Source organism: Lipophrys pholis (genome assembly GCF_963383615.2).
Source record: "Lipophrys pholis genome assembly, chromosome: 7".
Lineage (NCBI taxonomy): Eukaryota > Metazoa > Chordata > Actinopteri > Blenniiformes > Blenniidae > Lipophrys > Lipophrys pholis.
The window spans coordinates 17461781-17487015 of NC_137638.1; the positions used below are offsets into that span (position 1 = coordinate 17461781).

The window sequence follows — 25235 nt, forward strand, 5'->3', positions numbered from 1 at the left end:
GAACTGGGGTTTTGTTTTGGCTGTACTGTGCCTGGAGACCTTAGAAGGACCAAAAGTACAAGATGAAAGGGGAGATGTCACTCAGGAAGGTTTTTCAAGATGCACCGTGTCCACGCAACCAATCACAGGCGGATCTGGAAGGCCTCTGTGGGTTTTTTGCCCTGAGTTTAGACTTACAGCATCCACTAACGCGTAACCTTCACAATACTGCGGGTATTAATTAATACTAAACCATGATCAGATTCGTGACAGAGAGCAACTGTAATGTGAAAAATAGCTGTGAGATGCTGTCATTTGTTTTTGAGACGTGTTGAGAAAGGTATGTAGCGTCGCAGGAACCCTACGAGTCCTCACCCGGGGCACAAATTACTACCAGAAGAGGAAATAAGCTGTTTTTCTGGCGACTTGTCATCAAGAAATAAGTTAGCTGCGTCTGTAGGTTTTTTGCCCTAATATTCCCAGCTGATCGTCGCCGAGGTCGGGCTGGTTGCTTCGGGTCTGTGCGGCGGATGTAGCCGCGGGAATCACCGAGCCGGACGCCCCGTTAGCTGACTGTTTTTTCCAGCTCCAGAGTGGTTAAAGTTGGTCTACGTGGTGCCTCACGGTGCTAAGCTACACGGTTAGCTCCCCGCTAACATCGCTTAAAGTCGCTTTAAGATGCTCGTTGACCGAGACTGACCGAGGACTCGTCGTTGACAGCTCACGTTCGCTCCTGTCCGGGAACAGAAGGTGAGCGAACACACTGCCGCCACCGTGTTTCACGAGCGAGACACAACGTTAGCCCTCTTTTAAATAACCTGCTCATTGATGGATGGAGGCTGTTTTTCCACGAACTCAGCACATCAAGCTCACCTCGCCCCTTTAAACCGAAATACAATCAGTCAATCCTGTACGGTGGCGATAAGTTTCGCCAACCATGGGCCAGGATTGAAGCCTTCCCAGGAATGGTGTGATTAATAAATCCACCCGTGTTCACGCATCAGGTCTGTTAAAGTGTGTACATGTTGTTCACCATTAGAAGTGTTGCAGCATTTCCCAAAAGTCAGTATTGAACATGCTTGGAATTGTTATGATATGATGTAACGACGGAATGAATCTTGCATTCCTGAACGCATTACTGCTCATAAAGATGATTCTTTCCGGTTAACCTGTAGGTAACTTCATCCATGACAGAAAGGATTAACAAAAGAAGTGATTGTGCCTAATGTTCATGTGTCCATGTATACATACAGGCTCATTGTAAGACAGGAATCAAGAGATAATAAAACAACAAAATAGAATGTAAAACACTCGACATGTAGCCAGGCCAAATGACAAGGTAAAGTAGAGTGAAAAAGGAATAATTATGTGAATGCTGAAGGCACTCACACATTAGTGATCCAAATCTTTCTTCTTCTTATTATTATTATTATTCTGACTTCTTCCATGCCCTGCTACTTCTCCTGCAATCTTCAACCGTTGTGAACCATTCAAATATCAAAACAAAGTGGCTTTGTCATGAGATGATGCTGTGTGCTTTCTTATATCTTTCTCCGTTTTTGAATAAATTTGTATTTCCTTCTGGAAGAGCAAACCTCTAGTTAAACTTAGTTTTGTGGCGAGATTGAAATAGCTCTGCTTTTAATGTAAAAAGTAGTTTTTGCTTTTTAATGTACTAGAAGTACCTTATACATATGGACTGATTGATATATTGTTAAACACTCAACACACATCATTTTTTAACTTCCACCCATCCATCTATAGAATATACTTCGTTATACAGCCAATGGAAGTGAATGATGGTTCGCACTCCACAGTGCATCCTGCCTTCATTCTGGGATTATCTGCAACCCCTTGTAGCATTGAGGTTAATAACGCTGTATATAAGATGGATCGTTTGTTTTTTTCTCTAAGCATGATTCTTGAAACATGTTCACTATTACAGCAGTTGTCCATCCCAAACATGAACTGATTTGATCTTTTTGTTTCCCCTTACAGTCTTTGGGGAAAGTCATGGCAGATGAAAACACACAGTTCTGTGGCAATTGGTATGTACAAGGAAGTTGTATTTATTCAAGGAATACTCTTATATTCAGATACTTAGTGAGGACAGGCCTTTCATTATTATCCCCTTTTATCTTTCAGCAAACACGACATTCCTGAGGCCAACTTCACCACCCATGAGATTCACTGCCGAAGAAACATCGCCCTTTGTGACGTGTGCCAGGAGCCGGTGCCCCGGTCAGACCTTCAAGAGCACAAGCAGCAGGAGCACACCCAGGTACAGTTCTGACTGTAATAACTCAAACAGCTCAGACACAGGAATGAATGATATGTTTATTTCTTAAATATTTATCACGCTCGATGGCAGGGACTCGTGTATGTTGTAAACATGAAGTGAATTGTTGCACGAGAACATTCCCATACAGCAGTCATACGTACTCCATCAGGCCCATAGTGACTTGATTAATGCAAACAAAAGAACCTCCAGGCCACTATGGGCCGGTTCCACTGATCTTTAACAGGCTGATGCCAATGATGTACAAGAAAGGGCTTAATGTATCTCTAGCTGACGCCTGACCTGACATCTGACATGTAACTTCACCGTCCAAAAACTTTACACTTCCTTCTGTCAACAGCAAGGTGAATTGAAGGAAGTGTGTATGTTCTTTTGGGTTTGTATCCAAGCGTCTCCTCGAGCCAAATTGTGTGAACGCATGAATCACCATGAAAAACCACATAATGAGTCCACAAGGAAATGAAAAGCAATTTAATGATATTTTTGTTTGTTTGGGAGGCATATTAGAACTAAAATATAAAAACATTTCATTTCAGATTACGTGCAAATGTGGTTTGAAATTGGAGAAGAATCATATTAATGCCCACCAGGTAAAGTTTTTTATTTTTTTTTTTCCAATTTACATCCTAGATACTACGTTAACTCTTCTGAAATCAAATTATCTAAAGGTTTTCTGTGGTTCTCCTCTCTTGCAGAGCTCCGAATGCCCTCAGCGGCTCGTCCCATGCCAGTATTGCGAGCTGGAGCTCGTCTTCAGTCAGTCCAAAGAGCATGAAGATTATTGTGGCACACGCACAGAGCTTTGCCCACACTGCAAGTGCAATGTAATGTTGAGAGAGCAGGCTGTGCACCCCGTCTTGTGTGGGAGTCTCACACCGCCTCAAGAGAGGAATAACAGCAGGATGAGTCGCAGTCCTGTAGACCAACAGTCGCCAGGCATGTGGTTTGAGTCCCACTCCATCCGAAACCCCCTGAGAACCCAAGAAAGTGGCCCGAAGAATAACAACGTCAATGCAGCAGACCAGCACACCTTTCCTCCGCTGTTTGATCACAGAGTTTATGGAACAAGAGGACCTCACATGTCAGGAGACAACAGGAGTAGTGTGTCAAGCAACGCGCCCTTCAGCCATTGTAAGTGCAGAAAGGTCATTTTCTTAGAGAGCAAACGTGCCGATCAGGAGCGATTATGCTTCTGCGAACAAGAATCCAATTGTCTTACTGTAACAGCCGTTTTACAATTCCCTATGAAATCTTCTAACTTCCTGAAAGAACTTTGTGATGCATCGAGACAGTGGTGATAGAGGGTAAAGACTGCATTCTGTATATTGCCTACTAATATTGTGTTTATTCAATTCAATCATCAGCGACTTGATGTATTTACTTAGATTCACTCTCACTAATGTATTCTCATTATGCTCTCAAAATGTACAACTTCACAAATTAAACAGACTATTTTGAAGAAAGTTTTTAAAAACTTCATCAATTACCACGGGAAGAGGCTGTTACACTCGATTCATAGTTCACACATAAATATCTGAGATTCTAGGCGACGGTTTGATGAGGTGCTCAACAAAAAGAGATTCACATTCAGAGACACAAAGACCACAAACTAGAATTCAGCTGTATTGGCTGAAAAATTCAACGATTAGCATTCATTGATCGCGGAGTACTTTGAATAAGTGTTTGTAAAAATGAGTCTTGCCTGTGAACATGACAAAGTAAAATGAATCAACATTGTTGCATGGAGATGTTTCACTTAATATAAAGATTTCTAGAGACACTAACCGATGGCAACATAAAGTGAAATAAAATGTCTGTTTACAATCTTGAGCATAGAAACAGGGTTTTTTTTCTCTCGCTGTAGCACATTTAGAAAACTGTTGCAGCCACAGACATTTGCAAGGTAAGATTGCATAACTGTTTTTATATTTGCTTATTTTCCAGTCCTGACGCAGGAAGCCTTTCCTCACAGTAGCAGCAGCAGCATGTGGCCGCAGAGTGAACGCACACTGGATGAAGATTCCTCCGGACTCGACTACATGCTGGCCCTCAGTCTGCAGAGCGACGGGGAATCGATGGCCGGAGGTCTCGACGGAAACGTGTGGAGTGATATCTGGGACAATAAGATTGGGAAGACCAACTCCCCCCTCTCTCCACCCAACAACAACTACCCCAGTTTCTCTGTCGGGACGAGCACAAGCACCGTTCAAGACCTCGATCAAACGGGTAAATCAGCGCTGGCTGGAAAAACGTTGCGCTGTTCTCTGCTCGCCTTTTCCTGATACTTTCAATTTGTTCTTCCAGACACCATGTTGCCTTGTGAGTTTTGTGAAGAGCTGTTCCCAGAAGAGGATCTCATTTTGCATCAGGTTTGAGGGAATCTGTTATCTCATCGCTCTTCATCGCAGATGCATAATGCCTAAAAAATGTGTCTGGAACAGAAAGGTGCAAAAAAGCTGCTTATCATCCTCCCGTCAAAATAAAGTTTATAATGTCTAAGATAAGATGTTTCAAGCTATTTGGCTTCTTCTCTGGATATTCACGTGTTTTGTTTTGTTTTGTTTTAATTTGACCAAGTCAGGTCATTCACTGCAGCTCGCTGTTATTTATTTGCTATTTCTAAGTGTTTTTAGTTTTACTTTTTCGATTCAGGTTATATTCTCACTTTCACTTTGATCTTTCAGGAAAACTCGAGTTTTACTTGTTTTTACTCCTGCAGTTCTGGAGTCTGCTTTTCCTTTTTCAAGCAGTGTACATGTGACGACCATCCTGACTCCCAGGGGCTCCGCACTGTCAAATGGATAAGAAATGAATCCGTGTAAAATGAGTCGGGATCATATCACATAACGTGCAAACGCGTCTAATCTGTTTGGCCATGTGCCCATGATTTTAATCTAGAAGGAACATGATAAAAGATTAAAACTTTTTGTGTGCTTTTTTTTTTTCCTCTCTTCTCTGTTCCAGACTGGATGCAGTCCTGCTTCGGCGTTTGCGTCTTTCAGCAAGCAGCCGTCTTCTCCACCCCGAGAGGACAGGATGGGCAGGCATGATTCAGGGCTGATGCGAAGCTTTCCCAACACGCTCGCCTCCAACATCCCCACCTTCCCTCGCTCCGTGTCGCCGGCCTCCTACAGTCCTCCAGCCAGTCCTCTAGAGGGCGACGTAGTCATACCCTGTGAATTCTGTGGCGTTGCTCTGGAAGAGGCAGTGGTCTTTCACCATCAGGTATTTCGCGGATTTGTTTTATGAGTGCAGAAGTTACTGGCTAAACAATACATTTTTTTTCAAAGAGAATGTACATGTTTGAGTACATCTATAATACTCTTCAAAGAAAATTCACACTTTACCAAGTGTGTAATCTGCCCTTTCATCAAATTTCTTTAAAATCACTTCAGTAAAATTTTCTATGAAGCACTGGGAAGTTGAAAGACGCGTACCAACTACCAAGTTTACATTTTTGTGCTGCTTTGTTTCTCCAAATTACAGGATAAATGTGATATGCGTCCTCAAACTGCCCACCCCATGAATAACATCACAAAAGCCTCCCTCAAAAAACCCCTGAGCCCTGCTAACGACGCCTTTGGGCAGAGCTCTCCAGAATTTCCAAGCCGGATAAAGCACCAAGGTAAAACATTCAATCTAATTTGGATATCAACTAAGTCTTTAATGAATATTATGATAACTACATGCCAAGCGCAACCAGATCAGAAGTACATGCTCCGACAATATTGGTGCAGAAAATGTGGAAGTGTGGCAGAATTTCTACACCTTTGGGTATCGTACTCACTCACCGCACAAGATGAGCTTTGTGTCTATTTGAAACTGTACCGACACTCTGCTGTGTCTCGTCTTTCATTATGATTCATGAGGTTTTACAAGATTCTGCTCTGAGGACGGTCCTACAGGCAGGAAGACACTCATGAAGGAACAAAGAAACTAAGTCGTAAAACAGCGTCCAGTGGGTGATGCCACTTCTGACTTACTGACCATATTTGGTCAGTTTAAAAAAAAAAGAAAAAAGGCTGAATGATGATAAATTATATATATAGTAATACATTAAGTCAAAGAAATGATGACTCAGTCTGACATCCATCTATTTATCACACTTGTCTCACAGTAAGTAATATACTTAGCCCAGTTTTTAGCCATTTATCACTATTGGACTGTCTGGAAAACCTTCATATTTAACTTTCACATGAAGCTAAATACAGTCGAACAAAGTATTAAATCTAAAACATTCAATCAAAAGTCAAAACCACGAAGATTTGAAACCTCACACTGATCTGATTGTGGTGGATTGTGTGTTTTACGTCCGTTTCTGTGTTTCATTTCCGCGTGTTGTTTCTGCTCCTCCGCGTGCAGCAGACCTCTTGGAGGAGGACTTTGGGTTCGAGGGGGAAGCTTCAACAGGACAAAACCTGCGGCGGACGCCGCGGGGCTACATTGGACTCCCGAGTCAAAGGAAGCCGTCCAACTGCGACGTTTCAGTGAGAAACAGACCTCAGCAGAGCAGGGAAGCAGAAGGAGATCAATCACCTTTTCACGACTCTGAGACTCCCGCATCTCTCAAGGGGTAAAATCAGAGACGAATGACTGAATAATGACGGGTTTTGTTTTACCTCCTGTTTTTTTTTTTTTTTCTTCTGTTGTGTTGACAACATTCCTATTTCATTTTTTTGTCTACCAGACTTAATCTTCCAGAAAATACAGAAGGGAAAGGAAACAGAAGGAATCCAATAACAAAGGTACAGTCAAGATATTCGAGCACACTGTTGCTTTAATCATGTGCGTTCACAGAAGGTACAATGATACCTTTCATTAGTATTTTACTGCTCCTACAGTAAAAGAAATCGCTAGAAAATGCTGAGCCATGAGACCCAATAAGGACTGAAAACAGAGTTTTAAGTACTTATTCACTTCATCGGTTAAAGATTCTCTACAGATCTTTAGAAACAAAACCATTAAATTCAACATAAACTGACAATAGATATAAGATGTGATTGTTTAGCTTGGCTGACAGTCTTTGAACTCACGCTTTCACTTCATCCTTTTGAATCAGTCTTTATTCAGTGACCCATTGTCTTTACAATACATTGTATTGTGTCACTGCTGTGAAGGAATTTGTAGCTTAGTTTTTAAAATCTACTCTCTAAATAAACCTTCACATCAACTTCATAGTATTGTTTAGGCTCTGGACATGGGACGAGATGGATAAAAGTTAAAACTTTAAATAAAATGACTGTCATCAAAAAACTAAAGAGAAATAAAGGGTTTTTAGCAAAAGTCTTACTGTGCATTTGTATGATGGAAAAGAGAAGTTGTTTTCTCTGCAAAAGTTCAGATATTTGAAGGACGAGAGTGAGTCCTAAAATATCTGAATAAAGGTTTGGATGCAGTGCGACTCCACAAAGATCAAGCTCAGAGCAAATCGCTGCTGATTTTGCTGACTGCCAGTAGATCTTCCTCCCCGGACTCATCGTAGTGTAAATAGTTCCGTATGGTTTTCCCTTCAGGACCACATGACGTGTTCTTGTGAAAAAGATTTTCAGCTGTTTTTTGTTTTTTTTTGTCTTCGTCCGCAGCTTCCCAAGAAACAGAACGACAAGCAGCAGGAAGAGTGAGAGCCGCGACCTCCGCACGAAGAGACGCACCAAACCTCCCACTCTGCTTCTCGTTTATCTTTTTGCACACTTTTGGGAAATGAAACTATCTGATAAGTGCCTGTGGGAGCGTTCGTATCTTACAGTTCATATGTTGACGAAATTTACTATTAAAGTCTAAATAATCGGGTTTATTTCTATGTACTCTGCTTTATATCAGCACGTGTTTCTAATGTTTGTGTAACATCCAGCCTTAACTCTTAAGTTATAAGATTTTGGGATTTCCATACTCTGAAATAGATTTCTTTTATCTGCGAGTCATGTAACCGCTCATTAACGACACGGAGACCATCAGAGACAGACACATGACTTGGACGTTGTGCATTTGTCGACGTTAATCTTTATCTCATTACTTCAGCCAAGGACTTTTTGTCTTCCCTCCTGTTTGCCCGAACCTTCAGGGTGTTTCACAGTGTTTCTGTTCCTTTCTGCATCTCTACGTAACCTCTGATAGACTGCGCTGTTCAAAAGGGCTTCAGGAACAGATTGGATCAGTCTATGCATATTTGACCAAGAAAAGACAAACAGTATTATTTAACATTTGTCTTTTTTATACCGTTTGTTTTAATCATTTGTAACGACCCAGTAATACTTAGACTTTTTTTTTTTTTTTTATCATATCTAGAATTTGGTGGTGTTCTGATGATTTAAGTTGTATTTCCTGTCTAATATTAAGTAGTGTGAACAGTTTTGTGTGTTGCTCCTCTGAATAGGACTTAAGGTTGATGGTTTTGTAAGTTACATAGGGTCCACTGTAGAAATACATTGAAGCTAGGCAATCACGGATGGTCCAGTCTGCAAGTTTTGTTCCACTAATCAACACCTCTGAGTAAAGAGCGGCAGCCGCAGCTTGATGGTGAAATCCTGTTTTAGAATAACTGTCCTTAAGCTCTTTGTCATTTGTGATTATTAAATGTTTTAATGAAGACATTGATGGTTTCATTGCTGTGGTTTGTTTATTTATCACCGTCTTTTCACCTGACCTATTAACTCCATTGGCCTTTGTGTGGATTTTGCATGTTCTGTTGATTTTCATTGAATTGATATTTCCACAGTGTGACAGCTTGTGTCTCTCTGGTTTTGTTGTATGTATGTATTCTGTCATGTTTTCACATATAATCTGAAAGAGATACTTCACAAAAAGTGTCAGTCTTTTTTTTTTTTTTGGGTTTGTGTAACTTTGAATGTTGTGGTAAACTGGAACTTTTAGTTCAGGGCTGTCGAACATAAAGTCCTTAGGGCCATAACCTGCTTGCAAGAGGCTCCAATCCAGCTCGCTAAACCACCAAGCAAATTGTGAACATTTTAAATGAATCAAGTTTTGAAAAAAAAGAAATTCTTAAGAGTAGTGGACACAACACTGAATGAGACTAGCGCTGAGATATTAATGTTGCTGCCATGAAAGATCACCAATCGTTGCTGTCAATCTAACCTCCAAGGGATTTCAGCTGGGTTCATTTCATAAAAACGTTCATAATGCAACTGCTTTGAGGTGAGGGTAAGTTTTTTTTTTGTTTATTTGTGTTTTGTTTGGGAGGGAAATGCCCCATTTCACTGTATTTTGCACCAGAAGGTATTAAAATTAGGTATTTCTATTTAGATTGTAGGGATTTTTAGGAGGAATTGTTTGATTTTGTGAAGACATAGACATTTCCATCACATATATTCTGCGCCACAACAGAGACAATCTTTGAAAGTTTAAATTTAAAGGCTATCGTGGCCCTATTTTATCTGTGTGTTTGACCCCTCTGTCTGAGTACGAGGTGGGAAACTCCAGAAGCGTCGCCGGTGACTGTCGGTGGCAGTAATCATCCTCCAGACCCAGACGCTGGTTCACGTGCTCCCACACAGCGGCGCGCTTGGAAAGATCGCCGGGAGCGGCCTGCGACGCGAAACGGGGGCGGAGTTACCTTTGAGTGGGAATCCTCAGTTCAAAAAGCTGCCAACGTCTGCGTGTTGGGAGAGAGACTTGCTCTTTCTACTTTCGCTGTTGCCCACGGAGACGACCGGAATATGCTCTCCAGGAGCGACACGGCACTTCACTTCTTTTAACTCCGAGAGAATAACAAGTGTTTTAACTTCACCGAGAGAGAGAAGCGAACTGACGGGAAGAGAAGAAAGAAAGAAAGAAAGAAGGAGACCGACGCGACGAGCCGTGCAGGTGCCACACGTTGACGAAGCAGCATCACGAGTGAGACTCTGCATCCATCCAGACCGAGATGTCCGTGGAGAGTTATTCCTCGCTGGACGAGTCCTCTCTCCGAGCCCTGGTCAGTGGACAGTATAGACCTCATGTTTCACTTTCTCCTCTTAAAACTTCAACCTGCTCTCATGCACCAAACAGTAATGGGTTCAGACCAGTAATGCTTGAAGACCGAAGTCTTTTTCGAGTAAATCTATGCTGTTATTCTGTAGTATTTTGTCTCAGATCCTGAGTTTTGTCTCTGTCTTTTCCCGTTGATTCGGTGCCTGAGAGGCAGGCAGTATGTGTGGTATGAAGGATAATCCTAACAGGTGATCCCTGCACACCTTCACTTCTCTATGGGCTGTTTTTACTCTTGTGTGCACACTAAATCCTCCCTGTCCATTGTCCACAAGAGGTGGGCTTTAAAGGCAATCCACATTGTTTACCAGTGGGAAGTTCTTAGAAATATACATTCCTAACATTTTTTTGAATGAATTCGTTGTTGAGAATTAAGTAAAAATGTCAAAATATGTAAATGAGATGTGAACATTTACTGATTCTTTGAAATGGGCAGTATGATATTAGTGAACAGCTGCTGTTTGTCATCAGAGATAAAACTAATAATGGAAAAAAAAAAAAGATGATTACTGCTACAAGCAAGAAATGACTGTACCCATGTTGTAAAACCACTAAACTGAGACGTTGTGTACAACTGCAAGTCTAGAAACTGTAACACTCACTGGATCACAGTCACATTACTCATGGTTTGATTATTTCCCCAGGCGGAGGAAGGTGAAGCATCCGTCTGTCTCCCATATATCATGACACCTGTAATGCGGACATATTTACAAGTGCACATGAGTCAGCATGTCCCTTTGGTTCTGAATCACGGGAAACATTCATTCATCATTCAGTTTATATTCGTAGAGACGGTCATTTGAATGATCCTTTTTTCCTGTCATTATGCTGTTTCCTTAAGAATGTTCCCTTCAAGGAGACTATTAAAAAAAAAAAATAACATTTTGATTCACCATTTTATGGCTCCGTCAACCTGACAAGAAAGGGCTGTTTACTTTGGAGCCGGGCGGCATATAAAAGTAATTGTTTATGTCTTACACTATTTAAACTGTACCCATTATTTCCCCAAAGCCTGCAATCCTCGGGCCAAAATCTACAACCGATCTCTCCTTGTAAATCCACCACCGGACAAAGTTTTACCACACGTGACATTGTACATGCGGGAGAACACCGTTAGAGTGAGGAAGGAAAAACAAACTTTCCTCCAGAAGAGTTTCAGAATGAGTATTGCCGCCCTTGATCATTTGGTTTATCAGTTTGTTTTGTTGGAAGGACGGGACAAGACAAACTAAGTCAAACTGAGAATAAAGGACATGGTGGTCTCTACAAACATTGGACTGACGGGTCTACACTGCAAGGCAGAGTAATAAAAAAACAACTTGTTTTAAGTACTTTTGTTCTATATTCAAGGTACTTTATGTTAGAACTATTCTGGTACTCTAGGAAAAATGTTCTGATTTAAATTCCAATGTTGATTTTTTTGCTTCTATTTTCTTAAAAAAAAAATTACAAAAATAATGAGAGAAAGAGAAAATACAACTCAAACCGGTAAAAATAAAAAAAAAAAAAAAAAAAAAAAGAAGCGTCAAAGCATGTCTTGATGTTTAGATCCTCTCGTCTGTTTTTTCTTAAGCAAATAGCCAAACATACCAGAGTATCTAAACATCAAGCCACGGTCGAGATCACCTGCTGGTTCTAATGGAACTCAAGTTGATTTACTGTTGCCTTACTATCCTAAATCTTAAAACTATTCTCCTCTGCCATCAGCAGTACTCTATAAACCCTGGACCTGGCCGTGCATCTAAGATGAAGTATTTATAGAACACTTAGTTTAGCCTGTCTGCCCCATGCCACATTCAATGTCAAGTCATCGTCCATTCTGATGCTCTGAACTGGATAAATGCTTTGGTTTGCTGCCATTTAATTGGCCGATTAGATATTTGTGTTTAAAAAAAAAAAAAACATTTTACATATTGTGGCTCGTTTCCATTTTCAGGAATTCAGCCTTTTTTTCGAAAACATACTTAAGATTTGTAATTAAATGTGATTCTTATATTACAAACATGAAAACAGAATTGCGAAAACAAACAATCTCAGTCGTTATGTACTTCAATCCATCAACTTATTGATTCGACACAATTCAACTTCCACCTGTCCACACAAATTCTGGCGAGGGAACAAACGTGAGTTCTCGTAGTGACGGCCTGAGAGGACCCACCACCACAGCCATGCTGCTCACTAACGTATTGTTATTCTGAAAACTGCTTTTAGGTTGAACTGACTCGGTAGAAATGAGCTGACGAATCTCCCTCAATTTTTTGAGATTTCTTTTCTAGCGACAGTCGACCTGAGGTCTTTGTTTTGTGGAGAGCTCGGTGCTTTAAAACGCTGACATTGTGCATTGTGCAGAGAGCCGCAGCAGCAGCAGAAAGCCCACATCATGCAGACACTCCTTTTGTTTTTTGGTTTTTTTTTCGTCCTCATGTGACAGCCATTATTCAGTGGAGCTGGAATTGAAATGCCTGGTCTCCTCAGTGCTGAAGTCATGGAGCTGTGAGCGTCTTCCCCCTCATACCCCCCCCCCCCCCCTCCCCCCCATCCATCCCTCACTCCCCCCTCACATGTGACCACCGGCTGTAAGGTCGCAGAGATCCCACATTTTCACTGATGATGTTTGTGGTGACTCGAGTGTCGGGGTTTTCCACGCTGAGCGTGGAAACAAACTACGAAGGAAACAAACTTCGGTCATTCTTTCTGCTCTGAGATAATATTCACATGAGATTGAAATTGGACTCAAATCTTTTTGTGTGTGTGTGTGTGTGTGTGTGTGTGTGTGTGTGTGTGTGTGTGTGTGTGTGTGTGTGTGTGTGTGTGTGTTATGACACCTTTTTGCCGTGGTGTTTATTCTGCAACTCCAGGACATTTGTAGATTCCCAGGCTTAATTAAAGTGGCGGCGAGGCTGCGTGGAGGAGCTTCTGTTAAACAACAGTTGGATAACAAACATAAACTCCAAGCCCGTGTTGTACTTAATGAACTAAACAGTCAGAAGGTCATATGGCGGCGTCTCTAACGCCACTAATCCCATCTCTACACTTCTATTCAAAGCCTCGGCTGCCTTTTATATTGCCCATTTAATCCCCTCCATGGCAACCAGGATAAGCATTTTCTTTTCTTTTGGCTCCGGCAATTATTTGAATATCAACAAAAAATAACCAGTTGGTGGCCCAGTTTCCCCGAGAGAGGAGCTGAGTGGGTGTTTGCTGCAGGTCAGCTGCCTGAATGGCCACAGAAAAAACACAAAAGCTGCTGAGCGGGTTCGAAGAAACACTCCTTCCAAGCAAACCACTCAAACCATTGTGTCTTGGTAGTAGCTGATTTCCAGCTCGGAGGGTGATGATTATCTGCCGTCACACCCGTGAATCTGCCATGCAGCAGCAGCAGCAGCAGCAGCTTCCAGTCAGGGTGTCAAACCTGCAGGACAAGTCGGGTTTACAGGAGTCTGCTCTCGTGACGCTCACCTGCTTAGCAGGGAGTGAGACTTTCTGCCATCTGGCAGCGCCTCTCTGATCTCCCGTTCAATTATCGCTGAAGCTCCACGACATTTAACTTCACTGTCTTGTTTCATCTCAGTTGAGTTATTATGCTTGACAACTGCGGAGACGTGTGAGAGTACCTTCTGAAAACATTTACATTCAGTGTAGTTTTTACTCTTCACAATGTCCTCCACATCCAGTGGGCCAAGTGTTGGCATGCACGCTATGTGTTTGACACCCCTGCTTTATAGGGTCAGTTTCTTATTTGTGGATGAGATGTGGCTGCTTGTAGAGATTTCTGTCCGCCGTGCCTGCTGGGCTGATTTCACACGCTGGAAGTCTCCCACAATGATTTGCAACTACTCCTGCCAGCCCTGTGACAGTCCTCTCTCCCTGGTGAACTGGAGGCATTCACACATGTTTAAAATAGGCCAATCTCAGTCTGTGGTCCGGCTTCAGTGATATATGGGACTCCCGGGTCTTCGCTTTATGGATCTCTGGACTCTTTGTGCATTGACAAGCGCAACAGCTACAGTTGGAGAGGAAGAATGGGTTTGTTCTGTAGGCCCTCAGTGTGGCGGTCCCCAGATCCTCTTTGCCCCCTTGAGATGGGGCTCGAAATGTCAGCCCCACCATCAGGAAGAAATAACTCAGAAGAATTACCATTCTGTACATCTCTCATGTCTGTGGCTGTCTTCATGTTAGGATACTGTATATAGTATATCTTTACTGGGTGGTGATTATGATGTGAAAATTCATCATGGCTTTTGTTTTTGTGGCATTTTGTAGATGTAATAATACGCACATTTAATAGTGCACCTGAGTGTACTATTACATTGTGCCTTACACAAAAAAAATGACGCAACGGATAAATAAATGCAGAAAATTCTTCTAAGACATCTCCGCAGTGCAGACACGCCTCCATAAAGGCCTATTTAATTGTTAGAATCATGATAATTGCATGTTCGTGCAATCTATATGATTATATGTGCAGGTCACTCGGGGCTCCTCAATAACCTTAAAAACTGTTTGTTGTACTTCAAAGATGTTGCAAAGTGACTGAGCGACTGAAACACACAAGCTGCTGCATGCACGGCTCCTCTTTCTTTATGTACTCGCACTAAGGCCAATAAAAAGAAGGTTTTTTTATGCTCCTCGTGATAACAACCTTACACGTTTATGACCATAACAGCCTTTGACCTCTGCTCACGTTTACAAGCTGTTTTTTTGTAGGCGTGGAGCGGAAAAGATTGTGTTCACACCACACACCTGATATTTTTTTTTCCTCTGCTGACTCTGTCATCATTTCTCACAGGCACTCACTCGCCTCACATTTCCACTGAGCGTTTCCCGTATGATTAAGTTTCAAAGGCACTGACGACGTTTCAACCTCCAGGACTGATCGGCGTCTCTGAACCGACGCAGTGCGACTTATCTCTGCTGATACAGCCGCAGGAGGCCATAGTAGTTCACTTCCACCTGCAGACTTCAGCCTGTCGTTTGCAAACGTCCGAATGCATCGCCAGGGAACTGAGAGATACGAAGCCCCATGTGTGCGCGTGTGATAAAACTGGAAACTTTAGTGACTGGGTACTGCTATTAATAGCCTGTCATAGTTTGGCTCTGAAATGATGAGAAAAGCCATGAACTTTGGGATGGCCTTTAAGTGGTTTGTTATTGCAGGACAGTAATTCAGAGTGAATTTAGCACAGATTAATACAACGTTGGATTTATTTGAGCAAATATTTACTATGCGTTTGAAAACGGAGTGCGGTGGGTTGTACTTTTGGAGTAAAGTGGGTCGGTTATGTGATTTTTGAAAGGTGGAACAATTTACTAGCACACGCGGTCATTTGAATGTGAGTTTTATTAGGCTCGGATTCAAGTGTGTCTTTTTAAAAGGTCTTTGAAAAATATGACTTGGCATTAAGATAAAAGAAGCAGGTACTAATTGTGTCAGTACAGTGCTGCTCTGATTACATTGCTTCTAGTTTATGAGGGTCCATTAGCTTGTGTTTTTTTTTCTTTTGGAGAAAGTTTACATATAGTTCATGCTTGTTGCCTGTTTACTATGCGGTGCTGCTGTGGGGCAGTGAACTGTGTAGAAAAACGTAAAGGTTTCAACTTACGGAGGCCTAATTTGAAAGCAAGTGTGACAAACCGAGTACAGGATCATGTCTCTTTTTGAGATAATACCAAATGTATAAGCTGCACGGTCACAACGGGAACCTGTCGATGTGGACTTGTGTTCTTTCCATACATGGGTGGGTTTTCTCCTGCTACTCTGACTATATTTCTCAGTCAAAAAACATGCATTTGAGGATAATTTCCTTTGCCCATAGGTTTGAAATGTGAGTGTGTGTGACTGTTTGCCCTGTGATGGACTGCTGACCTGTCTAGGGTGTACCCTTCCTTCCCTTATAATCAGCTGGAGGCGGCTCCAGCCCCCACAACAACCCCGAGTTGGTTAAAAGACCAGACAAATGTCTTTCATCCTTAAAAAACATTTTGTTTATGCATGCTATGCATAAACAAAAAAGGATTAAAATCAGTTTTGACAGCTTGTAATCACCTTCCATTGCTTATTTTTTGGCGCACATTTGCGCAATAATATATCAGGATGTGAGTGACCCTCCTCTGTTTATGTGCTCATCCACACATTTGGCACAAACAAAACAAATTTTTTTTTCAATAATAATTAAATTTGTCAAACAGTCCACAAAATGCCTACTTAATTTTAAAATGTAGCCATTGCTGGATATTAAGTAAGAGGAGAGTGTTCCAGCTTGCCATTGGGAGCTTTCTTTTGTGAATTATTAAGTGAAAAAGTGAATACATTATATTCCAGAAGGTTTTGTAAACATCATTCCTGAGACGGACTGCTATCACTCTTGCTCCGGTCTTTTCCTCAGTGGGGTAATTGATCCAGCAGAGAGCGTTTGGTCTACTGATCCCCGTCTGTCTGGATCATCACGCTGCCAAATGGGACAGGTCTGGATAAAGGATTTAAAGTGTGCTTTTGACCTCCGTCTCCTTGACGTCTCTCGGATGGACAGCTAGTGAAAGCCTTCTTAATGCTGAAGAGTATTTTTGGTTTTAAACTCTTAACCTTTCTTGCAGGTTTTCAATAATTTTACACTCAAGGAAATACGAAGATATGTCTTTTGCCACTATTTAATTGCTCCACCCATCTATCTCTTATATAGTGTTTTAGTGAACTTTGGGTTCAATAAAACGAAGAAAAAGGAGATCTATTTGTGAATGTCACTTCGTATAGAAAGATGACGCTTAAATCTAAAGTGAAGAAGTGTCATCTGAGAGTAGAAGAGCTCAACTGGTGTCATGGTACTTCTAGTATTGGGCGCCCACTTCCTTTTCCCAAACACAGACTTTCAGTTGTAAGTTCCCGCGGGCGTCTTTTCCACTTTCATCTTTTTCTGGATTTATATTAGACTTCTTGGGCGTGTCTGTTTACAGAAAAGAATAGCATGCAGGGAACAGTGAGCGGGTGTCTGCAGAGCCTGAAATGTTTATGGTTTTCAGCCACATGTTGAATTAAACCAGTTTAAAAAAAAAACAAAACACACACACATTTTGCCTACACGGGAAAGGATGGTACTATTTAAATGCTTGGTCAAAGAGTTTATTTAGAGCAGAAACACTGTGGTTTTAGCTTTTTCTGTATCACCTCCCTCAGGAAGAAACCATATCCTGAAGTCCCCAGGAAATCTTCAGGCGGATGTTGATGTTTTGCTTTGCAGCTTACTGTTAATGTTGTGGCATTCTTCAGATATACACAGCTGATCTGTTAAATTGTGTTTGGCTTTGTCCCTTGTGACTCTCACTGTGCGGACTTTTGGAGCCAGTGTGACTGGCTCTAGTGGAGCTCTAATTTCAAACAGTTTGTGTTCTGCACTGTCCCAAAGAGCTCCAACTTCCACATCCCCAGCCCTTGTTTTCCCCCTGTCACCTTCTGGCTTTTCCATCATTAAATGGTTTGATCATGCTGTGCTCCAGTTTGACCAGTGATGTCCAATAATTGGAGATGATTCATCAGGTTCTGCCTCCTTCTATGACCTTTGAGGACAAGTCCTGCTGAAGGGCAGGATCCACTATGCTCCTTATCTTATATAAAATACCCTTTCCTGTCGGTTTCCTGACATTTTGTATCAGATTCTCAGTCCGTGACCTCAGAGGAAATATAGCAGTGTTACTGAACTATTCTCATTTTGACAAAGAATGTATGTAGAAAAAGTACAACCACTGTGGTGTATTTGCGAGGGGATTCACAATTTGCCTCAAGGACTGTTAATTGAATGTGTGCTGGTTGGCGCTACAAAGTATGCACAAGACTTCAAAAACAATGGGTGTGAGGAGGAAAAAGTGATTACACCAGTTTCTGTTTGAAGCTCGAGGCAATGTTCTATGTTACTGCTCAGCTGTCATAAGTGTCTGTGGTTTACTTTGAGTGTGACTAATGTAGGTGGCATGTTTAGAGGAAGGAACATTTGTGCTAAAAGACATTTCTGGTTGTGTTGAACCAATTTTGTATCCACAAAAGTATAACTGACATAAATCGAACACATTTCAGATTTTTTTTCCTTTTATAACTGACGTTAATTAAGTTTAAGTTCCATAATCTGTTACAGTAGTTCTGGGCCTTTTTCCTGCCTGTTTGGTTGGTATGCTACTGTCATCACACAAGCTCTCCATAAGCGTGACACATTTTCCTGACCAGGGTGTGACTGACCTGGATACCTGACTGTGACCCGACCGGCAGGTCCAAAGAGAATCTCACTCAGGAGGACAAATTGTTTGGTGCCTGATAACTGAAAGGGGTCAAACCACTGAATGAAACACAAGAGAAAGATGTTACCCTGCAGCTGTGGCATACAAGAAACTTTAACAATCTCAATGGCTTTTTTAAAAATAAAATTTTGCCATCAGGTTCAATACAATATGCTATGAATCTTCCAAATGAAATGCAGTGAGGGCAGAATGAGTCAAATGAATGAGGAAAATAAACCCGAAGATCATCAAAATGTGGTTTGAGGAATATTAAAGGCTAGACACCTCAAGAAAACGTTGACGTTTGCGATTCCCCATTCAAAATTACTGCTGAAGAAGACGATGCCAAGATGAGGTCCTTTTTAAAAAGAACAAGTCAAACCTCAAACTGGAAAATGCCGTGGAAAGAGTGATGGAAATATGACATTTGTTGGTTTAATGCAGCTTTTAAACGATGGATGGAAACCGTTGTGATTATGCAGACTTGAGGCCAGCTTGAATAAAGTAATTAAGTAGACATTGTTACTGGTTGGATTATATATTCTTAGAAATGTGTTTGCAGGAATTGTATGCAAGAATGCAGGAAAGATAGAAAATCTACCCTTCAGATTGGATCATTAACCATGTGTGTATAATCAGGCGGACTAATCCGTCTGCATGTGGCGTCTAATGCACTAATGTTGTGATGTGAGCATGAATCACACAACGCAAATTCAGATCTGTCTTCAGCGCCTGGTTCCTTCACTGTAGGAAGTGGTTGATGCTTATACCCCCCTCTGACCCACATGCATTCCTGCATGTGTCCGTTCTTTATGCCTGCTACCTCAAGTGTAAAGGGGGGACAATGTTTTCCCAGGTCTGCTCCGGGCCCCGAGTCCTACCGTCCACTTATTGGTAAATGTTAAGCTTTTTTTCTACACGTGCAGCTGCACCTGCCGTGGTGGCACATGTGCGGTCAGCTTTCTCCTTTGCTTGTATGTTTCATGGATGTCGTCTCTTATTATTGGACCCAGACAATAGGAGCTCAGTACGCGGGTGGAACACAATGAGTTTTCACCTCGATGGGATTCTTTGTTCGATCTTCAGCCGAGAGGTGACTGAAACTCCGTCTTCTGAGAAACAAGGAGACAGATGCCTTGCAGGGCCCTCGTGTATCCCGATAATGTTTCCATCTTTCAGTGGGGGTGTAAACATTGTTTCCTTGAGTTGGGATACTATTTACTGCAATCCACCTGATTCAGATTGGAGGTTGGCTTCAAAGAAAAGCAGTAAAAAGTTTTAGGGGGCTATAAAAATGTTTTTGAGCTTTCTCACCCTCCGAGGCATTCTCAGTTGTTTATTTGTATTTGTCTTAATGGCAACTTCCTCGGTGGCAGCTGCTAATCCATTTCAGCTCTGCGGCGAGGAGTGTCCCCTCTGTCCTTATAAGGCAAACTCACTTGTGGGCTTGACACAAGTGCGTTTAAAGCACTGATCCGATCTGCTGCCTGGCTGCACTCTAACCTCAGCCTGCTCTGGAAATTATTACGCTAGGCCTCAATTCATGCACAAAAACACCGTATCCCCCACGTCTCATGCACGTGGACACACACACACACACACACATCTTGCAGAAAGTATATATACTTCTTTGTGTCAGGCGCGACGCGTCACAGCTCAGAGTAGAAAGTGCTAAGTACAAAAACAGCAAACGAGACAAGCACATGGACGTGGAAGAGGGTGAAAAGGTCAGGACTTGGCTTGAAGGGTCGTTCAGCTCCCAGACAGAGCTGGGCTGTAGAAGAGTGAGAGGAGATGTCCTTAAACCATTGCAAAGTTCAGGTCAAAGGTCAAAGTTCAAATAGCAGCAAATGACCGAAGAGAAACAAATCAGGTATAAAGACTCTGGCAGTTGACACTTTGTAGTATTTATGTACCTGTGCCAAGTTTAATCATCAATACTTGAATAATGATCTTTTCTCTTTTTTTTTTTTTATCTGACATTTGCATTTTTTTTTATCCAATGATTTAGGCCAAACTTCACTTGTAATGCATGAGGAAATCAATAATAAATCAACTTTTGATTAAAGAGCAGTTTAACTCCATGAGCACATTGACTAATGAAGCATTTGACCTAATGTACACGAGCATAAAGACAGACAGATGTTATTGTTAGACATTATCAGTGGCAGATATGGTAAAAGCACACAACCTTAAAAATTAATGTGAAATGCCACCCATTCTTTGGGTTTCTGGGTGAAAATATCTTTTTATAATTGATCATTTAAATTCAATATAATTTTTACCCAATTATAAAAAAACATCCAACACAAAATAAAAAAAACAGTGGTTTTCCTTTATTGTTCACAGTGGGAATATCACCAGTGTGATTCTCTGCTTTGGGTCTTTTGTGTGAAGGTCATGTGTTTCTCCTGGACATGTGTAGGTTTTGGCGAAGTACCCCACAGTCCAAAGACGTGCAGTGGTGTCTGTAATTGGATCGTTCAGATGTATTTTGCTTTTGTCTTTTCAGGGAAAGTAGGTTCTTAAAACAGAATCATGCCATCAAAGCATGTCAAAGGTATGTCTTCATCAGAAATTGGACTACTATTGGTAGTCTGAACTTCTGTGTTTGGCTTGTGATGGACTGGTTTGTTCAAAAGGTACTCTGCCTTTTGTTCAAGGCCAAATGAGGACACATAAGCCCCCCATGACCCTTAGATAGGGAAAGAGGAAGATGGATGGATGGCCATGTTTTTTCAAGCTCTCCCAATCAAACTCTACAAGCAGCTTTGCTCTGTGCTAATGTTCACCTCTCTTGTTTTGTTCTCCTTGGGGTTTTTTTTTTTTTTTTTTTTTCTAGTCTTTTTGTCATTTTGGTCGGCTGTGGCTCAGGTGGTAGACACACCGCATTCCAAATTCCTCCCAATGGATGGACTGAACGCCTTGCATTGCAGCCGCCTCCATTGGCGTGTATGGATGTGATTTATAGGTAGAAGTGCTTTAGGGGCTGCAGAAGGAGTGGAAAAGCACTATATAAGTGAAATCCATTTCCCATTTATGTACGTCATGCATGGAACCCACCAAAAGATACACAAAAGGCTCTTTTCTTTATATAACTGTTCCTCCTATACAGGTTGAGGCCAGTCTAGATAATGAGAAGGCACAAACTGATGTAAAAGAATCAATAATTGCTCTAAAATGGTCCTGAACTTAAAGAGACCTTAAAACTCCACTTTAATACAGAGATAGTGTGTAATTGGTGGTTTACTGACATTGATTAAAGCTATAGTTGCTGAAAGTGCTTAAAGCTGTTAAATACGATGCACTGTACTGGGTACATGCCCCCACCAGAGGAGCGAATCAAAGTGGTGTAATGAAGACAAATCTGAACATGCACCCTATTTGCTTTCTATATCTTCAGTAATTTAGCTGAATGGTCGGTTTCTTTTCACCACCTCAGTTTGAACTTGTCCCAGTGCCCCTCCCACAGGTAGATGTTCCAATGAGAGCTTTTAGCTGAGCTTTGGCTTTCAGAGCCACTTCAGTTTAAACCACTTCTGATACTGTATCTATGTCTGATGCAATGAATTAAATGATCCTCCCACAGCTGAAGTCAGACTTAAATCGTTCAGTCATGCGCGCCAGAGGAGTTCAGTGGGTGTTGCTGTCCTCAGGAGGTGTGCCACCAGCTGGTGAGGATTACTGCTAAACCGCCAGCGCCCTCTAATTGGCCGTGATTGATTGAGCTGCTCCAAGTCGAATGTCTTTGGAGGTTTGAGGTTTTCACTTGGTAGAAAGAACTTGGACTTAAAAGAACCAGCAGCACAAGCCTGAGCAAGTCTCAGTGTGTGATCACTTTGTCCAGTAGCGTGTAACGATGACAAAAAAAATGATGTCAGGGATGATTTGCTATGATGCAAAGATTTCAAATCCTAAAGGCTTCCTTTCTCTTGTCATGTCATCAGTCATGTCCGCCCCCGCTGTCCTGTCTCTTCACACTGTCTGTCAGAAGCTGAGTCAGGTGGCTCTGCAGGTGTGACGGCAGCTCGCTGAGAACACAGCGAAGCAGACTATAACATGACTATATCCCCTCACCGTCATTAAAGGTGCCGAAAGCTCAGCAACGTCTCAGTGACGGCCTGTTTTTTTTATATTTTATTCCCGTCTGTAAAACATATTCTAACTGTGACCTGTTTGTCCCGTGTGTTTTCTGACTCACGTCTGTTCACAGCACAAACTAAAAGCTCTCTGTCTGTGTGTAACGGTTTTTCTCTGGGTCACAGAGCTGCTGCTGTTGTTTGGAGCCACAGTGACAGTTGGTTACCCACAGGTCTGTGGTCAGGTTGGAAAAATGCCCCAGGGGACGGTCACCGCGTAGCCAGATTGATTTCACCCCTGCCCCCCTTTCTTCTTGACACAGTTCACAGTTCACTCTTTGTCACGTTTTAGTTTTGTCCGCTGGACTCTGCTCCTGCACGAGCGTTTCCGTCTCTGGTTCTTTAACGGCTACTCTGTTTTGTTTGGCAGGCGATCAAGTTTAAGGTGTGTTTTCTGTGCTTGGGTGACGCCCTCCTCACTACTTTCCTGCACAGGGAAGTTATTGGTTGACCTTTTTTCTTTTTGAATTTTCCGCTTTTCAGTTACAAGAAAAGTTGCTTACAGACACTGGCGCCATGCCAGGTGTATTCACCATAAAAAAAAAACAGTTGCAACCAATCCAAACAGATTTAGACGTGCGGCCGTCTGTTCACTGATTGGCTCATTTAAAACTATTTTGTGAACAACTCTTGCTATTTGAAGTTGCGATGTCGGACCAAGGCAAGTCAAAGTGAAGTGTTTTTCTCCTCTTATCATCACACCATGCCATCCCCTCACATGCTTTGAGTTTTCTTAGTTTTTCTCTGAAGATCTTCTTCTTGTTTTGCTTTGTTCAATTTATTGTTTACAGGCCAGAACCTCAGTCTGTCATTAAATCCTCAGCAGACGTCACAAAATTGAATAAATATCGGTGAATAAATCTTGGCAGCGGGGTCCTCGTCTGTGCAGTCACGTGACGGCATTCACTCAGCAGTGAACTTGACAGTGTGGTAACGGACAGTCTGTTTGGTTTGTGTGTGTTTGTGTGTGTAGGGGGGATGTGAAAAGGACGGCAGCAAATGGCAATTCCCTCATGTTTTTTGTGCTTCACATTCAGAAACTTGTCAGCCGTCATATCGTCTCACGGTTTGGACGGGACCCAAACCCAGTTCCTGAGTTCTAGGTTTCACGAGCGTCTTTTTTTTTTTTTTTTTTTTCCTTGTGAGTCAGCAGGAATGTGAGGAATGACCTGTACGAAGCCTGGCCCTTTCCCACCCAATTCTCATCTGCCCATTTTTAGGCATACCCAACTCAGTTTTTCCCTTTGTCATCCTATCTCTTCGCCTCTCTGTTAAACACTTTCCTCTGACTTCCTGTGCTTCTCTTTTATCAAATCCTTTCTTCCTTCTGTTTCTAAAGCACTTCCTCCTGCTTCTACCCATTTTTGTTTTTTTAGTCTGCTGAGCACTTTAAATTTCCACAAATTACAGTATATAGAATAGAAGAGGCCTTTGAAATAAAGCTGGCTCGGGCTGCATATTTTGTCAAACCGCAGTGAGACCTCAAAACCGCCAGTTTTCTTCATCTCTTGTGATACGACCCCCTCCTCCTCCTCCTCCTCCTCCTCCTCCTCCTCCTCGAGGCTAAGCAGTAGGGCCCATCAGCCCTTTTTTCAGCCCATCAGTGTGCATGGCTTAGCTTAATAACCAAATCCAGGTGCCTTTCAGTGAACAGCAGTTGGCACACAATCCTTTGTGTCTGCACTGTGCAGATTTCTTAATGGTGCAGCAGGAAACCTTAAAGTGTGCATTGAAGCGTGAGGTTTATAAGAAAAGCCTGTGAGAGGAGCTGCTCCTCCCTGCATGTGTCGACAGGCACCCGCTGTTGAACAAAAGACAGATCCATCTCCCAGATGACAGAGCTCTCGTGCTCTGGGCCGTCGCTCACATGAAACCATCCAGCTTGGTTGAGGCAGTGTTTCTGTCTGCAGGTGTGCGTTTATACACTCTCGCACACCTTAATTACTCATTTTTTTTGCTCCAAACAACAAATAAACCTTTCAGGTAATAGTCACTCAGGATGATGAAATGGCTCCAGGAGTGCTTTAAGTGGGCCACTTCAATGTCTCAGCCTGTGGTGCCTCTTGTATCCTGGCTGCTGTTCAGTCGGGACGGACCACAGCGAGACAAGATGACACCTGAGAGATGGGTAGAGCTGACGAGCTGAACTCACTTATGTCTTAAAGCGGCGCACCAGCTGCTGCTGTGCCTGTTTCTTCCTCAGGTGGTCCTGTCTTTCCACATTAGCCAACCAAGATCACTTGTCATCACCAATCTATAAGCTGTGCTTCAGCCCTGTTGACCTTGTAACTCCCTGCCACTTGTTTAAAAGTAAGCCAGGAATGTGTGACAGTCCAGAACTGTCTGGACATCACATCACACCACTCTGAACAGTACTTGAGTTTATTAACAGTCAGCTTCAGATGAACAGCTGTGCAAAGGTGAATGAAAAACAAAATTACAGAAGGAAAATCTGCTGAAGAAAAGAACTTCTTTAAACTATGTATGGAAGTAGAAAAGTTATCAGATCGTTCTTCTGGCCCGCCAACACGGTCAGACATTTCCTGTAAATGTCATTGTGGATGACAAATGTG

General features: G+C 42.1%; 2 protein-coding genes across 3 annotated transcripts in view; both read left to right on the forward strand.

The window, feature by feature from the left end:
* Window positions 1-120: 120 nt before the first annotated feature.
* trafd1 (TRAF-type zinc finger domain containing 1) lies at window positions 121-8868 on the forward strand. Its single transcript, XM_080467832.1, has 12 exons — window positions 121-729; window positions 1978-2027; window positions 2125-2260; window positions 2815-2868; window positions 2974-3409; window positions 4223-4504; window positions 4583-4647; window positions 5243-5503; window positions 5765-5903; window positions 6641-6851; window positions 6966-7023; window positions 7861-8868. The coding sequence occupies exons 2-12, from the start codon at window positions 1993-1995 to the stop codon at window positions 7897-7899; spliced, it is 1716 nt and encodes a 571-aa protein (XP_080323958.1). The 5' UTR covers window positions 121-729; window positions 1978-1992; the 3' UTR covers window positions 7900-8868.
* Window positions 8869-9856: 988 nt separating this feature from the next.
* Window positions 9857-25235, forward strand: part of smtnb (smoothelin b) — a 53670-nt gene continuing 38291 nt past the window's right edge. For both annotated transcript variants that reach the window (XM_080467532.1, XM_080467533.1), the window contains exon 1: window positions 9857-10208. In XM_080467532.1, coding sequence (XP_080323658.1) covers window positions 10158-10208 — 51 coding nt within the window. In that variant the 5' untranslated portion in view covers window positions 9857-10157. The remainder of the gene's footprint in view (window positions 10209-25235) is intronic.